This window comes from Pongo pygmaeus, chromosome 12 (genome assembly GCF_028885625.2).
Source record: "Pongo pygmaeus isolate AG05252 chromosome 12, NHGRI_mPonPyg2-v2.0_pri, whole genome shotgun sequence".
NCBI classification, from domain to species: Eukaryota; Metazoa; Chordata; class Mammalia; order Primates; family Hominidae; genus Pongo; species Pongo pygmaeus.
In genome coordinates, this window is record NC_072385.2 from 103,369,416 (window position 1) to 103,385,911 (window position 16,496).

The 16,496-nt window shown below is 36.9% G+C and overlaps 1 protein-coding gene across 11 annotated transcripts in view; it reads right to left on the bottom strand.

The window, feature by feature from the left end:
• The window catches only part of LCLAT1 (lysocardiolipin acyltransferase 1), a 196,575-nt gene that overhangs the window by 74,169 nt on the left and 105,910 nt on the right, over positions 1-16,496 (bottom strand). For 10 of the 11 annotated variants that reach the window (XM_054475582.2, XM_054475580.2, XM_063648856.1 and 7 more), the window contains 2 exons: positions 6,958-7,104; positions 1,070-1,186 (listed from right to left, as the gene is read on the bottom strand). In XM_054475582.2, the coding sequence (XP_054331557.1) occupies positions 1,070-1,186; positions 6,958-7,104 (264 nt within the window). Of the gene's footprint in view, positions 1-1,069; positions 1,187-6,957; positions 7,105-15,098; positions 15,256-16,496 lie in introns of all 11 variants that reach the window. The other variant, XM_054475585.2, reaches the window with a different exon arrangement.

The window sequence follows — 16,496 nt, forward strand, 5'->3', positions numbered from 1 at the left end:
AAACCTAAGCATTTAAATGGGCGCGATATCATCAACGGAATCACTTTCTGCTCATATATGCCCCTGAATAGACACAGTTTGAAAGAAGTGTGATATGAGCCACAAATTAGGAAGCAGAAGAAGGTTCTATCCCTGACTCAAGTAACCTGTGAAAATGTACTTACCACACTGGATGCCAGTTCTATTTAACTATAAAATAGTAGAGGCAGTGGCACTTGCCTTCCTACCAACCAGTTACTTGGTGGACTGAGTGAAATAATTAAAGTAAAATTATTTTTCAGATTGTTATACTTCTCTATAGCTTAAAATAGTAAGAGAATGATATATTCTCAAACCCTAAGAGCCAAACATATGGTTAGTTTAAGTGATAAGATATTTTTTCTCTCTTTTTTTTTTTTTTTTTTTGCTATTCATGAGTACTAGAGAAATGGATTAAGTGATAAGATACACTTGAGACATTTTTGGCCAGGTGCGGTGGCTCACGCCTGTAATTCCAGCAGTTTGGGAGGCCGAGGCTGGTGGATCACGAGGTCAGGAGATCGAGACCATCCTGGCTAACATGTTGAAACCCCGTCTCTACTGAAAATACAAAAAATTAGCTGGGCGTGGTGGTGGGCACCTGTAGTCCCAGCTACTTGGGAGGCTGAGGCGAACCTGGGAGGCGAAGCTTGCAGTGAGCCGAGATAGCACCACTGCACTCCAGCCTGGGCAACAGAGCAAGACTCCATCTCAAAAAAAAAAAAAAAAAAAAGAGATTTTTGCCACTTGGAGAAACATCCTAAAATGGAATTATAGCCTAACTCTCTATATACAAACATATATATATGTAATATAGAGTATGTCTGTTCCAAAAAAGGGGAAAGAATTTTTTACAGAGATCTCTTCTATATCTCTAATGAATACACGGCAAAACATTTTGGTACGTAGGTCAACTTGGAATAAAAATACAATATCTCATTTCTTGAGATAAAGTAGTAAAAAATCCTTTATAAACTCTAAAGGGCTATATATAAAGCTTAGCAATTTTTGCCACTTTTATTAAAAAGTACATTTTGAAATGGGTGCTTACCTTCTCTTAGACGGTCTACCACAAAAGTAAAGCCTGTAGTTCTTGGATGTAAAACATATTCATATTTCTGAAGTCCATTTTTTTCAGCAAATGCATTACTTCGAGACTTGCTGTTTTCTAAACAAAACAATGGACCATTATAAATCATAAACTAAAGGGAAATAAATGAGGTAAGGAAAGAAGTGCAGAATTTTTTTGATAAAAACAGCCGTTAATTATTCTATAATTACTGAATACTGAGTCAAATGAGAAGACACAAACATTGCAGATGGTCCATTATCAAGATCCCAGACCTACTTATGTAACCAGACCCAGGTTTGGCTATTTGCTGCTCGAAAGCCAAACACAAGAGGCCAAGTTTGGTGGGAGGGAAAGCAGGTTTTAAACAGAGAGCCAGCAAACTAAGAAGATAGTGAACTAGTGTTCTAAAGTCCCATCTTAAGTTTTAAAATTTATCATAGTGTTTTTAAAAGGAAACTTGCTATAGGAGATGTGTGAATGGCACAGGGTCTGTGTGTCTTGTTCTGATGGCTATCTTGGGTAACTGGCTATCCGGAGGTCCACTTGGCATTACTTTGACTTCAGCCTGATGGTAGTGGACTAATTGTTCACGACTCCCCCAAGTGGGAGGATTCCACAGGGCCTCCATGCCTGGTTTGTTTCAAAATTAGCCCCTGGAATTTCTAAGCAAGCATATAGTAGATAAGCATACATGGTGCAAGGAAGTGGCTAGTGGAAACAGAAGGAAAACAGAGTTTCAAAGTACATTTCGAGGCTATATTCTAAGACTAAAGAAAAAAAGTGTTAAAATGCATTTCAAAGCTGAGATGCTCGGTTATACTTACTGGAATTAAAAAAAATTATAACAAAGGCATAAATAGATTTTTATACATTTTCTGAAATTCATATTCAAATCTTTTAATTTCTTTAAAAGATTTCATAAAAGTCAACATTCAATGAAAATTAAAATGCTAATAACTAAATTTTTTATAAAACAATCCCTATATAACAAAATTGAAATATTAAAATATAAAATGCTAATAAAACAAAACTAAGACACTAACAAAATATAATGACCTAGACATCTAGAAGAAATAACTAGCAATCAAATATATCAGATCAACATTCTTTAAAACCCAATAATTTAGGCCTTCAATGTAAACTGAAATATCTGCCTTGCTCAGGCACAGAGTATGCTAATATTACTAACCCAAACCGCTCCATAACAAAATGGGCACATGATTAGCACATCATGTACAAATATCTGAACATGGTTTGGCTGAATATAGTTACGGAGTCAAGTACATGTTCCAGTTGTTGGCAAAACCTTCTTTTTCCATTCCATGAGGTAACTTTACAAGTTCCAAGAAGAACCAAACCCATTATTCAGCAAATACATTTGGAAAAAGTAAAGTGTTCAGAAATTTGGCCTCAACTGCTGGGAGAGATCATGAAATACTTTCTGATGACAGCAGATGTTAGAACCCGCAATTCTCAGCTGCATTCCGAAATTTATAAACTATTATTCCAAGTCACAAGAAAAATACCTATATCGACACAACTTTACTAGGAGTAAATTTAAGATCACGGAGTCCTCAGTCTCCAAAAACCATAGACGCCTTCCACAACACTGAAATATTCAAAGAACACTCCTATAGAGGGTATTACATCATTTTATGATAAAGGAATTGAGCCAGGCAAGTCAAAAGTAAAGGCCCTACACATGAAGAGTAGTAAGTTCCTCTCACATTCATTTGAGGATATCCTAGGCATGGGGCTACAAAACAATATTTATATTATAGACAGCTGACAGGACCTTAAATGGGATTAGGAATCCCACAGATACCACAAAGATGAGTAGTAACTACCTTTTAGTTTGGTCTTTCAGTTTATAAAACTCTGGGGATTCTGAAAGCAAAACTGAACTGTTGTAGAATGTGAGTCCAAGTATAAACAGCTCTAAAACAAACAGTCACAATGTGGGACGGTAAAAATGATCAGAAATACAGAGAGATTAGAGATGCAGACTTTTCCATCTACCCCCCCTACTTCATCTACCCATCCCCAGACTCTGTTATTGCACTAGCATCCCACTTTCTGACCACAGCTTGTCTTGTCTTGTCTTGTCTGACTCCTGTCTTGTCATGTTACTCCCTGTAACTCTCCCACTCCTACACTCCTTCCACCCATGGGACTACTAGCAGCTATTCTCAAACCAGCTGGGCATATTCCCACCTCAGGATCCATGCAGTTGCTGCTCCTCCCTTCACCCAGAATGCCTTTCACCCATACAGCTGCATGGTTTTCTGCTTTGTTCATTTAGTCCCTACTTAAATAGAAACTTAACAGAGAGGCTTTCCCTAACCACCTTAAACAAAACAGCACCCTACACCCCTTCTATGACTCTCTATCTCCTTATCCTGTCTTATTTTTCTGCATAGCACTTATGACTGACATATTTTTATTAACTTATTAGTTTATCATCTGTCTTTCCTCAAAGAACGTAAACTTCATGAAAGTAGGGATAAAGATCCAGGCAATCATATACGTATTAAAAAGAATAAGTTTTATGTATATAGGTGTTATGTTATATGCAATAACATAATTGTTAGAATCTTTCCAAATCAGGGAAATGGAACTCAAAATTATCATATACTAATTGTGATGGCTAATTTTATATGTCAACTTGAATAGGCCATGATACTCAGGTATCTCGTCAAATATTATTCTAGATGTTTCTGGGAAGGTATTTTTTAGAAGAGACTAATATTTAAATTAGTAGACTGAGTACAGCAGATGACCCTCCACAATGGGAGTGGGCCCCATCAAATCAGGTGAATGAAGACCTTAACAGAAAAAGACAGAGGTGCCCTCCTCTCCCCAACAAGGAAGAAAGAATTCTGCCTCTAGACTGCCTTTGGCCTTGAACTTCAACTACTTCCTGAGATCTCCACTCTGCCACCCTACCCTACAGATCGTGGACTTACCAAGCCTCCACAACTGTAAGAGCCAATTCCTTAAAATAAATCTCAACCTCTTTCTATATATACACATCCTAGTGGTTCTCTTTCTCTAGAGAACCCTAACTAATATGCCAATACAATATAGAACTCCCTAACCCAACAATAAAGAAGACATACGTATGAGTGCACATATGTCTGTGTGTGACCAAATGACTCAAAATAAATGGACCAAAATTAAAGTAGTGTTCACTTATGGGCAGTGGGATTATAGCAAGTTTTGTGCATACTTCCATGTTTCCAAATTTTCCCAAATTAACATATATTGCTTCCATTAAAAAGTTATAACCAACAATAAAATATGAAGATAGAATATATGTAAAGTTAGATATAAATGCACTAATTTAAATGCACATGCAAGCTAGATTCAGAACTTAAATTATAAAACAGTCTCACTGGGCTGAAAAACCCAGTTTAAGTAAAGTATGGTAGTAACTAAACACCTTTTAATTAACAGATACTTTTTCCAAACTGGAGATATTTTGTTAGCCTATTTTTTAAAATGATTTTTTTACCAACTCAATAAAATTATCTGTATTATACTGTTAAAAAAATGTTTAAAAGCTTCAGGATCAGTCTGTTTTTTCTCCTTGGCAAAGTCTAGCTTCAAAGGTAAATATCATTTGCATTTAAAATATATATGCAACTACATCATGTAATGGTGAGCACTATGGACTCCAAAATTATGCAACTAGATGTAGAGTTCATCACCTATAAAAAGAAACCTGAGAACAAATATAGAATGAAAAAAGTTTTACATATACATTTTATGACTCTGAAAGTCTAATGTATGAACATATTAACACTAACGTAGCAGTAACATATGACCTTTCTTTCATTAGTTTTTATTTACCAAATAACTTTCAAAGTTGGCATTCTTTGGTATACATTTTTGCATTCACAAATATAATCTATCATTTCAGTGAATGGCTTTCTATACTCTATTAAATAAAGCTGATATTTCAATATCGAAATTTAGGTATTATACATTCTAAATATTATAAAATTTAAATATGGCCACCTGTCCCTTATAATTTCCTAATGATAATTTAGTTCTGGAAATCAACTTACAACTTACAATAATATATTTTCAAGCTTCAACAAGCAGCCATTATTATCTTCAGTATTATCCTCTGTGATCCAACCACTTTTAGAATCTCAACTGTAAAAAATCAAAAATATACTACACAGTTGGCATACATTTTAGAGATATGACTAGTATAAAAAAAAGTGCCCCTGTTCATTTAGCTCAGTTCCATCTGCAATAGATGTGTCAAAGATCTCTTCATTGCTACCTATAGTAAATCCTAAAATACCTTAATTTCCCTTAACAACCTATTATGGCTCAGTCACCTATTCACTTGCTTAAATATGTATGTAATGTCTATTTTTCATCTTGAACTCTCTTTTGTAATAATGAGTTCCATAAATTATTATGTGCACAGTGTGAATAGTATGTTCATTTACCTGTTCTCCTCTCTTAAATTGTAAGGGTTGCCCTTCTTAGTCTATTACCAAAAATTTGAAAGTTAAGTTCATGTTCTACCTGCCCATACTACTTCAGATTTTAGACTTCAGTTCTCTCCTGCTTCAGCCTGTCTTCCCTTATACAGCAGAGCTGTAAGATCCACTGAATCCTTCTCAAATTCTGCTGTATTTTTCTTGAAGTTATCGGGACTATCAAAGGTAAATTTTAGTCTTTTGAGTCCAAAGATTCTACAGAAGTACTTTCTGTCTAAGCTATGCCCCCACCGTCACCCCTCCCAGTATCAACCAGAGCAGTTCTGCTTTTATCCATCTTATTATCTAATATCCTTGATAGAAGGCTTCATCTGCAAAAATAATCCATGGTTTAAAAAGTGTGAAAACTACTGATTTAGTAAGGATGACAGACTGTTGAGTATTTTGTTTTCAGTCTTTTTAAGACTTTCTTGAAACCCATTGGCAATTCCTGGCCTATATGGTTTAAAATCTGGTAGCCAGGTGTGGTGGTAGCATCTGGTGGAGTCCCAGATACTATAAGCTTGAGCCCAGGAGTTCAAGGCTGTAGTGAACTATGATCACGCCACTGCACTCCAGCCTAGGCGACAGGCTCAAAAAAGAAAAAAAAAAGTTTAATATTTAGGAAGGCCTAAAAGTTATAAACATGTCTTCCTGTGTCCTCGCTACAACTCAATGATAGCTGAGTTTTCTTGAAGAAGGGCAAAGCTATTCCTGCTTGTAGCAAGGATAGGGCTTAAATATCAGGAGAAAGGTAACCTATTAACGTAAATCAACAATAACTGAAATTAGTTACTATCAGATCTTTTTCTTATGAGGAAGACGCTGAGGAGTAGGAATGGTCTAATGGATAAATACCTTAGAAGAGGATAAGAGAATATAAACAACAGGTAGGGGAGGATAAACATTAACCTAAAACATGATTTTAAAATTACACTTACATAAAGATAAAAGCCTGATATTTTAAAATATATTCTAAGGCTTAAAATATAAAGTTCAAAGATGGCAAGTATGAATAATATGATCTCTTGGGTTGCCTCCTATAAATTCAATGGGCTAGAAACCAAGAGTTCTGAGTCCTGACATGCTATTGATTAACTGAGTGACCTTAGGGATGAGCCATTAATTTTTTTGTTTTGTTTTGTTTTGTTTTTTTGAGATGAAGTCTCACTATGTAGCTCAGGCTGGTCTCAAACTTCTGGACTCAATCCATCTTCCAGTCTCAGCCTCCTGAGTAGCTAGGATTCCAGGCATGGACCACCACACCTGGAAGAGCCTTTATTCTTGTTGATGTTCAGTTACTTCATCTGAGAAATGAGAAGTTTAGACTACATGATTTCTAACTTTGCCAAACCCAGGCTACCTTACCTGTGAGATCAGTCCCTTCTGGGAATATGAGGAGTTGAAGTGGTTCGTGAATATCACAAAAGTAATCAATCATGTCTTCGAAATGGCTCTTGTCATCCTTCCATTTCCTATGAATGAAGATATAGGCAGCAGCCTGCATGGCCCAACCTAGAATCAATTTAACAATAAAATTTACCTATAATTTTATTGCCAATATCCACATATTATTGAATACAATATTTCAGTTTTCTGGTTTTACTATAAATTACTTATTATCATAAACATTTCATGATATACCATAAATTCAGCACTGATCTTGGGTTAAATAACTAACATATATATAAGAGAATATCCTAAAAGAGATTTGGTAATCCTGAGGTTTGCAAAATTCTCAAAACTATCTTTTCAAGTGAAAACTAGCTATTAAAATATTAAGGAAAGAATTTTTCTTTAGTATTTATCACTAACTTATCCAAAATTTTAACAATCCTAACTAACAGATATTTTAACCAAGATATCTACAGGAGATAAAAGAATATGTACTGACAGCTTACAGAGCAGAAAGCAAAAGACTGTCGTCAAGTATATAAGCATTCTCTATAACATTTCCCTTCTGATACTACTCAAGTCTCTAAATCCAACTGCTATTTTCAATGTTAGCCACTTTCTATGTCATTGAAAAGAAAAGGGAAATTGTGCAATGGTACTAAACACATTAATCAGAGTGTACACTGTGACTACATTCCTTTTCTCTAGGGCAAATCACCCTTGCTCTTTGAAGAGGGAGCCCTAGATGTGCCATATTTTAGATGACCAGCCATCTCCCCCGGCCACAATGACCAGACTACTACAGTAGATACCTAACTGAGACAATCAATCCAATAGTCTGTCCAATAGCCCACAAAGCATGAAGAGCCTGGACAAACACAGTAAATACCTAGGCCAACCAAATGTTCCCCCTCAGAAATTTCACCTAGGACCACAGAGAAACCAGACAAGTTGGATACAGTCAAATGGACAGACCAAAGAGCAGAGGGGCTGAGGCAGGATAAAAATAGCATACAAGAGGCCGCGTGTGGTGGCTCATGCCTGTAATCCCAGCACTTTGGGAGGCTGAGACGGGTGAATCACCTGAGTTCAGGAGTTCGAGACCAGCCTGGCCAACATGGTGAAACCCTATCTCTACTAAAAATACAAAAAATTAGCCAGGTGTGGTAGCAGGTGCCTGTAATCCCAGCTACTCAGGAGGCTGAGGCAGGAGAATCGCTTGAACCCAGGAGGCAGAGGTTGCAGTAAGCTGAGATTGCACCATTGCACTCCAGCCTGGGCAACAAGAGCAAACTCCATCTCAAAAAGAATAAATAAAAGCATATGAGAGTGAAGGGCAAAAGCCCCCTAAAGCTGACTATGATTCATAACAAAAGACAGTTTCAATCTCCACAAGTCCTCGCCAGTCTACGGATCCACCTCTTGGATATCCATGAGAATCCACCTCTCTTCCTGCCATGCAGGAATAGAGGAATAATACTCTTATTATTTCAGCTGGCAGTTCCTTGCAAACAAAGAACGCAACTAAGACAACAGCTATCATCATTTGGTAAATACAGCAGTACCCTGAGAATACATATACATAATCATTAAATTATTTACCAGTGATTAAATACACACATAGCCGGGCATGGTGGCTCATGCCTATAATCCCAGCACTTTGAGGGGCCGAGGCTATGGATCACCTGAGGTCAGGAGTTCAAGACCAGCCTGGCCAACATGGTGAAACCCCATCTCTACAAAAATACAAAAATTAGCCAGGCATGATGGCGGCTGCCTGTAATCCCAGCTACTCGGGAGGCTGAGCGGGGAGAACTGCTTGAACCTGGGAGGCAGAGGTTGCAGTGAGCTGAGATCGTACCATTGCACTCCAGCCATACAACAACATAGTTGGGCAATGGAGCAAGACTTCGTGTCAAAATAAATAAATACACACACACACACACACACACACACACACACCCCACACTTTATTTGGCCTGGGTAAGTCCAAACTAGAATACTGTATTTTACATATATAAATAAGCATGTACAAAAAAATTCACTTCAGTGTATAGGTCTTGCTGATAAGCATCCAGTTACTACTCACTATAATGTCAGTCTCATCCACCAATATTGGACATGACCCCACACTGCCCGCTCCCACACATCTGTCCTTCATCTGAGGACACTTAGGCCCACAGAGCAGTGTGTGTAAGTAGTATAGCTCTGGAGTGAAACCACTACAAGCCAGCTGTTCACCCTTCAGACCCAAATATAAAATGAGCACAATGCAACAGTATTTACCTGAGGGGGATTGATGAGAGAAACAAATAAGATTATTTAGCACAGAGTGTTCAACGGGTAGCTATTGTTGTTATAATTAACAAGTTACAATAATATCAAGAATATTACATCAAGGATTGTAAAATGTAGCAAAAGAGTTCCTATTCACAACAGCAAAACCAAAATGTGCAGAAATAAACCTAATTAACTTGCAAGAGCCACATGAAAACAATTACTTAACTAGAAAGAGATGGAGAGATTATACAATGTTTTTGAACTCAACCTGTGATGCCAATGATCTCCAGTGAAAATTTCAATAGCACGAGGGTGTGTGAGAATTTGGCTGACAAAGCCAAAAATTAAATAAAGCTATAGATTATCTATAATAATAAAAAGGTGAGAATATTCAAGATAACTTTGCAATAGAATAATAAGCAGGAAAGACATGAACCATTAAACAAGTGTATTATGAAGCAACAATGATTAAATCAAAAGTACACCTGCAAAAATAGGTGAATGGAAATGAATGCAAGACTTAGATAAAAGTCCTTGAATATGTTAAGGATTTGGTATATAATAATGACAGTATTTCAGATAAGTGGGTAATGACTGAGTTGGTGTTTTTTAAACATTTTTATAGAGGTATAACTTACAGTGAAGTGTGCAGACAGTAAGTATATATAGGTATAGAGCTTAAAAAATTGTCACATATACATATATGCCTGGCTATCACCCAATTAAGATATTGAACATTTCTAAAATACTCAAATGCTTCCATGTGTCCCATTCCCAGTCAATACTTCCCCTCCCAAAAGAAAACCAATACTCCAACTTCTAACACCACAAATCATACAAGTAGAATCACACAGTATATATTCTTATGTATTTTGCTTCTTATGCTAATATTTTGTCTATGAGATTCATCTATGTTGTGTGGCAGTATTTTCTTCTTTGCAATGCCAGTATCGATATAATTGTTGGTGTCAATTATATAAACATACCACTGTAGACCAATACACAGTTTATTTATACTTCTTATGAAGATTCCTTGTCTATTAGGAATAAAGTTAATACAGATAATCTTGTACCTGTCTTTCGTTGAACATGAGCACCCAATTCTGTTGAGCAGATAACCAGCAGTGAAACTGCTGCCTCATAGGGTTTATGTCTGTTCAGCTTCAGTAGATAGCACCAGTTCTTCAAAGTGATTATACCAATTGACACTCCCACTGGAAATGTATGATCGTTCCGATTGCTCTATTTATATTTTCCCCAACACTTAATCTTACGAGTTCTTTTCATTTTAGCCATTCGAATTCATGTGTAGTAGTTCTGATTCACATTTCCTATACAATAATGCTGAACACCTTTTTTTTTTTTTTTGAGACGAAGTCTCACTCTGTCACCCAAGCTGGAGTGCAGTGGTGTGATCTCGGCTCACTGCAACCTCCATCTCCTGGGTTCAAGCAATTCTCCAGCCTCAGCCTCCCGAGTAGCTGGGACTACAGGCACGTGCCACCATGCGCGGCTAATTTTTGTATTTTTAGTAGAGATGGGGTTTTGCCATGTTGGCCAGGCTGGTCTCAAACTCCTGACCTCAGGTGATCCACCTGCTTAGGCCTCCCAAAGTGCTGGGATTACAGGCATGAGCCACCACACCTGGCCAAATGAGCACCTTTTCATATTCAAATTAGTCATTCAGATTTCTTCATTGTAAAGTACCTCTTCAAACCTTTTGTTTATTTTTTTAATTGATTTGTCTTTTTCTTAGTTTTTAGGATATAAAGTCCATCAGGTATAAACACAGACACACACTTACACATATACAGAATATAAATATATAATCTTCTCCATGTACTTGGTGTTTTCTGTGTCCCGCTTAAGGAATCTCTGCCTATCCCAAACTCATTAGGACGTTATTCCATGTGTTCTTCTATTAGCTTTACTGTTATAACTTTCACTAGTTTATGACTGATCCATTTCAAATGAATTTTTGTGGATTATGTGAAGCAGAGGTTAAAATTGTTTGTTTTCCGAATGGATATTCAATTGACCAGTGACAATTATTTGAAAGGCCAAGAGATTATTAATTTAAATAAAACATTTTAAAAGCATTATAAAATACATGTACTGTAAAAAAAAAAAAAAAGTCAAATAATACAAATTTAAGTAGACTAAAACATAAAAATACTCCTTTATCACCACTTCCCTCAATCCTACTCTACCAGTCATAATCTCTTATTTGTAATCATGATTAAAAATTTGATGTGGGCAGGGCACAGTGGCTTACGCCTGTAATCCCAGCACTTTGGGAGGCCAAGGCAGGTGGATCACCTGAGGTCAGGAGTTCGAGACCAGCCTGGCCAACATGGTGAAACCCCGTCTCTACTAAAAATATAAAAATTAGCCAGGCATGGTGGTGCACGCCTGTAATCCCAGCTTCTCAGGAGGTTGAGGCAGGAGAATCGCTTGAATCTGGGAGGCAGAGGTTGCAGTGAGCCGAGATTGCCGTTGCACTCCAGGCTGGGCGACAAGAGTGAAACTTTGCCTCAAAAAAAAAGAAAATTGATGTGAATTTTTCCACTCCTTGAAAATTTGTTACATATATGATTGGTGCTTTTAAAAAACATGTTAGTTCCAGTTAAGACTGGTCGTACACACACACACACACACACACACACACACATACACACACACACACACATGACCATACCTTCTACACTGTCCTACAATGTGTTTATTTCATTGACCATGTCTATACATAGGGAATTACTTCATTTTATAAATAACTGCATTGTATTCTCTAGTAGCAATTCTCAAACCAGTTTTCTCTTTTTAATTTTCCAAACTTGCATGAACTGAGTTTTGTGAAATACAATGAGTTAGTAGAAAAATAATCTCACACACGGATGTGGTAACAATGTCACATTATTATAAGAGTTTCTAGGCTGGGCATGGTGGCTCATGCCTGTAATTCCAGCACTTTGGGAGGCCGAGACAGGCAGATCACATGAGGTTGGGAGTTCGAGACCAGCCTGACCAATATGGAGAAACCCCATCTCTACTAAAAATACAAAATTAGCCGGGCGTGGTGGGGCATGCCTGTAATCCCAACTATTTGGGAGGCTGAGGCAGGAGATCACTTGAACCCAGGAGGCGGAGGTTGCAGTGAGCCGAGATCGTGCCACTGCACTCCAGCCTGGGCAACAAGAGTGAAACTCCGTCTCAAAAAAACAAAAGACTTTCTAAATACTTACTCTATTTCTGTTCTGTTCTTATCTTATTGAGGAATATTAACAGTTTGCTGACTGGTATTGTTATACAAATCATACTTTAATAGCACTGCTCTACAGTAGAGATACACCCTGATTATCTAATACCCTGTTATCATTTAGGCTACACCCTGAGAATTTCTTGTCTTTATGATAAAAGTTTATGCTGTTCACATTTATTGGGATTTTTTTTTCTTTTCCTGATATCTCATTTTATGTTTCCTGTTTGTTATACTCCCTTGTGGTTTTTTGCTCCCCTTACCCTGGTCCATTTTTCTCCCATTTTCTGTCTTAATTGAAATTAATTTCCTTTGTTCCCTCCCTTTGTTCTCTAATGTGGAAAGGAGCAAGCTATGGCCCATGGACCAAATCCACTCTGCTGCCTGTCTTTGTATATATGGCCCACAAGAAGAATGTTTTATGATATGAAAAAATTACATGAAATTAAAATTTCAGTGTTTATTTATAAATAAGGTTTTATTGGCACTCAGCCATACTCATTTGTTTATGTATATTGCCCATGGCTGCTTCACTGTTACAATGACAGAGGAAATAGGTACAACAGAGATAGTATAGACCACAACCTAAAATATTTACTTAGTCCCTTACAGAAATAATTTGTTGCCGGTCACGGTGGCTCACGCCTATAAATCCCAGCACTTTGGGAGGCTGAGGTGGGCGGATCACAAGGTCAGGAGATCGAGACCATCCTGGCTAACACGATGAAACCCCGTCTCTATTGCCCCAGCTATTGCAGAGGCTGAGGCAGGAGAATGGCATGAAACGAGGAGGCAGAGCTTGCAGTGAGCCCAGATCGCGCCAGTGCACTCCAGCCTGGGCGACAGAGCGAGATTCCATCTCAAAAAAAAAAAGAAAAAAGAAAAATTGAGGTTTACTGTGTGCTTACTATATGTCCAATATTGTTCCAAGCATTTTTCATTAATTCAATTCATTCTCAAGACAACCTTATGAATTAAGTAAAATTATTATCCCTATTTTATGGATGAGGAAACTGAGAGACATGAGGGCTAAAGACATGGCAAGTGGTAAAACCAGATTTTAAACACAGGCAGTCTGACACCAGACTTGATATTTTTAAATCACTGTACTAAACAACCTCTCTGCATAGATACTTGAATCTTTCCACAGGTATTAATTACACATAGTTTATACTCTCCTCAGAGAATTATTTATTCGTCAGAGACTAGATTTTCCATTTTTTAGTACTAGATACTGTTTAATATTTTCCTTAAATGTTTACTAATTCTGCAGAGTCTCGTATTTGTAAAGGATGTTCTAGACTGAACAATACTGACAGGTCAAATGTATTTCTGCATTGCAAGTGAGAATACCTCTTGCTCCCCATGTGGGATGGAAGTGGTAGCAATATCCATGAGGTTTTGCTATAAAACTTTTCTAATATTTTGTTATATATCTTCTAGAAACTCCAAGCCAATGTTTCTAAATCTTTTTTACTTCCTTTAGCTTAAATGTTTTTCTCTTTTTTTCCCTATTAAAAAAACACAGGAATACCTGGCAAGGGTTTTGGGTTTTTTTCTATTTCATTGTCATCGATGCAAATTGTATCCATGTTTAAAGTGTTACTCAATTTTTCTTAATGTTAAGAGCCTCAAAAAACACATTTTTATGACATTTATTTCATATTTCTATGAGCTAATGATAGCGCAACCTGTATCTTTAAAATTAGTATAGATAATTTGTCTTTTTCATACTTTTCCACTGCAGGATATTCTGTCTTTAACCTGAATTTCTCAGACGAGAGCTGGGAGTCTGGCAGGTTTATAAAGATAGAATCTATATATACTGGCATAGCTCCACTACCTTACATTATCAGCATTGCCTTCTCAAAGCAGTTGTAAATAATCCCTCGGCATACTCTATTGTCCAAACCTATCTCATCATTTTAGAACCTAGTTTTGACTTACATTCCCTTTTACCAAGTTTTAGCGTTGCCTAGGGGGAGAAAAAAATAACCATTTATTTGAATGTGTATTTTGGCATTATGCATTCTTAATAAAAAGTAAGCCTTTTCACAACTTTTTTTTTTCATTTCAGTGTAGATGAATATAGTTAAGGGAGTAATGAAAACATCAGCACTACTCACCTAATGCTCTAATAACTCAATCTCAACAATAGGGTAAAACATATCACTGTTGTCCTTGCAGTAACTCAATATGGCATCTACTATGGCACTATGAATATGACACCAGAAGCAAAAAGCAGGGCGGAAGAAAGATAGACAACTGCTCCTTCGACATTATTTTCAATCCTGAATAAAGGATGTGGATGCAACCATGGAAATGCTACCCATAGGCCTCTATTAAATGAGAATGAACAATAGGAACAGATGCAAATTTTATATAAACTTTTATCACAAAGATCATAAGAAAACACTGTATTTACTGAGTGTGGATCTGTCCATAATTAATAGTAGTTATACAAATAAATCAGGGAGTTAAGTAACAAGTAGTTATACTTTTCAGAATTTCAACTTTTATTAGGGTGCTAAATGCTGGATAGATAAAGTTAAGGAAGATCTATCTTTTCTGAACTCACATTACAAACTGGGTAATGCTCTCCACATCCCTCTTCTAAGATGATTAATTTCCACGAAGGCTTTTAAAAACTCTGATGACAGGTAATTTTATGACATTTTTGCAGCAACAATCCTGTTGTAGTATGCCTGTATCATTAGGTTTCAAATGTGACTGTGCTGAAAATACAAGATAGAAATCAAAGTATAAAATATGAGCAAGTAATAATTACATAACATTCTAACAAATTTAATTCTAAATATAATTTCAAACTTGACACACCAAAAAGTGGAGAAAAATGGAGAAACCACTTGTACTACAAATTTCACTAGACTCCACAAACATAATCATATACACATGCAGACAGTAAAAATTCTTGCTTGACACTGAGGCTTCTTGGTCGTGTTACAATTTGGGGGCTCACGTTAACATGAGAAAGACCAAACTCATCTTTCATATTATATGAGACTGGAAGTTTGACCAATTTTCTAAATGAGCTATTATCTGAGATATTTCTTCCTGTTGCAAAACTGATTCCTAAGTACATTCCTAGCTTTGCACACTGAGAGGACCTATAATCAAAGACATCCCAGTAGCAATTAACATATGGTAGGCAGAATAATCAACCCCCAAAAGATGTCCACGTCTTAATTCCTGGAACTGTGAATGCACCGTGTTATACAGCAAAGGGGAATTAAGATTGCTAATCAGACGAATTTAAGGTAGTGAGATTAGCCTCAATTATTCTGGTGGGCCCAATGTAATCGTAAGTGTCATTAAAGGTGGGAGAGAAACCCCATAAATATATACCTACTATGTACCTATGAAAATTAAAAATAAATTTTTTTTAAGTGGAAGAGGGAGGCACAAGATGACTTAGTATTGATGTGAGAAGGACTCAACCAGCCAATGCTGGCTTTGAAGACAGAAGAAGGGGCCACAAGCCAAGGAATGCAGGCATCCATTAGAAGCTAGAAAAGGCTAGGAAAAAGATCCCATACCAATCCTACAGGAAGAAACCAGTCCTGCCAATGCCTTGATTTCAGCCCAGTAGAACCCACATCAAACCTCTAAAACTGTCATATAATAAATCTGTGTCCTTTAAACCACTCTATATTTGTAGTATAAGCCGCAATAGGAAACTCATACAGAGCATAGTAAGTGCCTAGATTTTAGTTTCTCACATCATTCTTCAAAAAAAAAAGGGATCTAGGGCTCCTTAGAGAAATGCTGAGTCTAGGGATGGGGCAAGGAAAAATACAAGATGAACCTGGAGAATTTAAAGTGCCAAAAAAATAAGTGGTTAAAAGAAAAAAGATGGTAGTATGTCAAAAGGACATAAGAGCCAACCTTCAGGAACTCCCAGGCTGGGCGCAGTGGCTCATTCATGCCTATAATCTCGGCACTTTGGGAAGCCAAG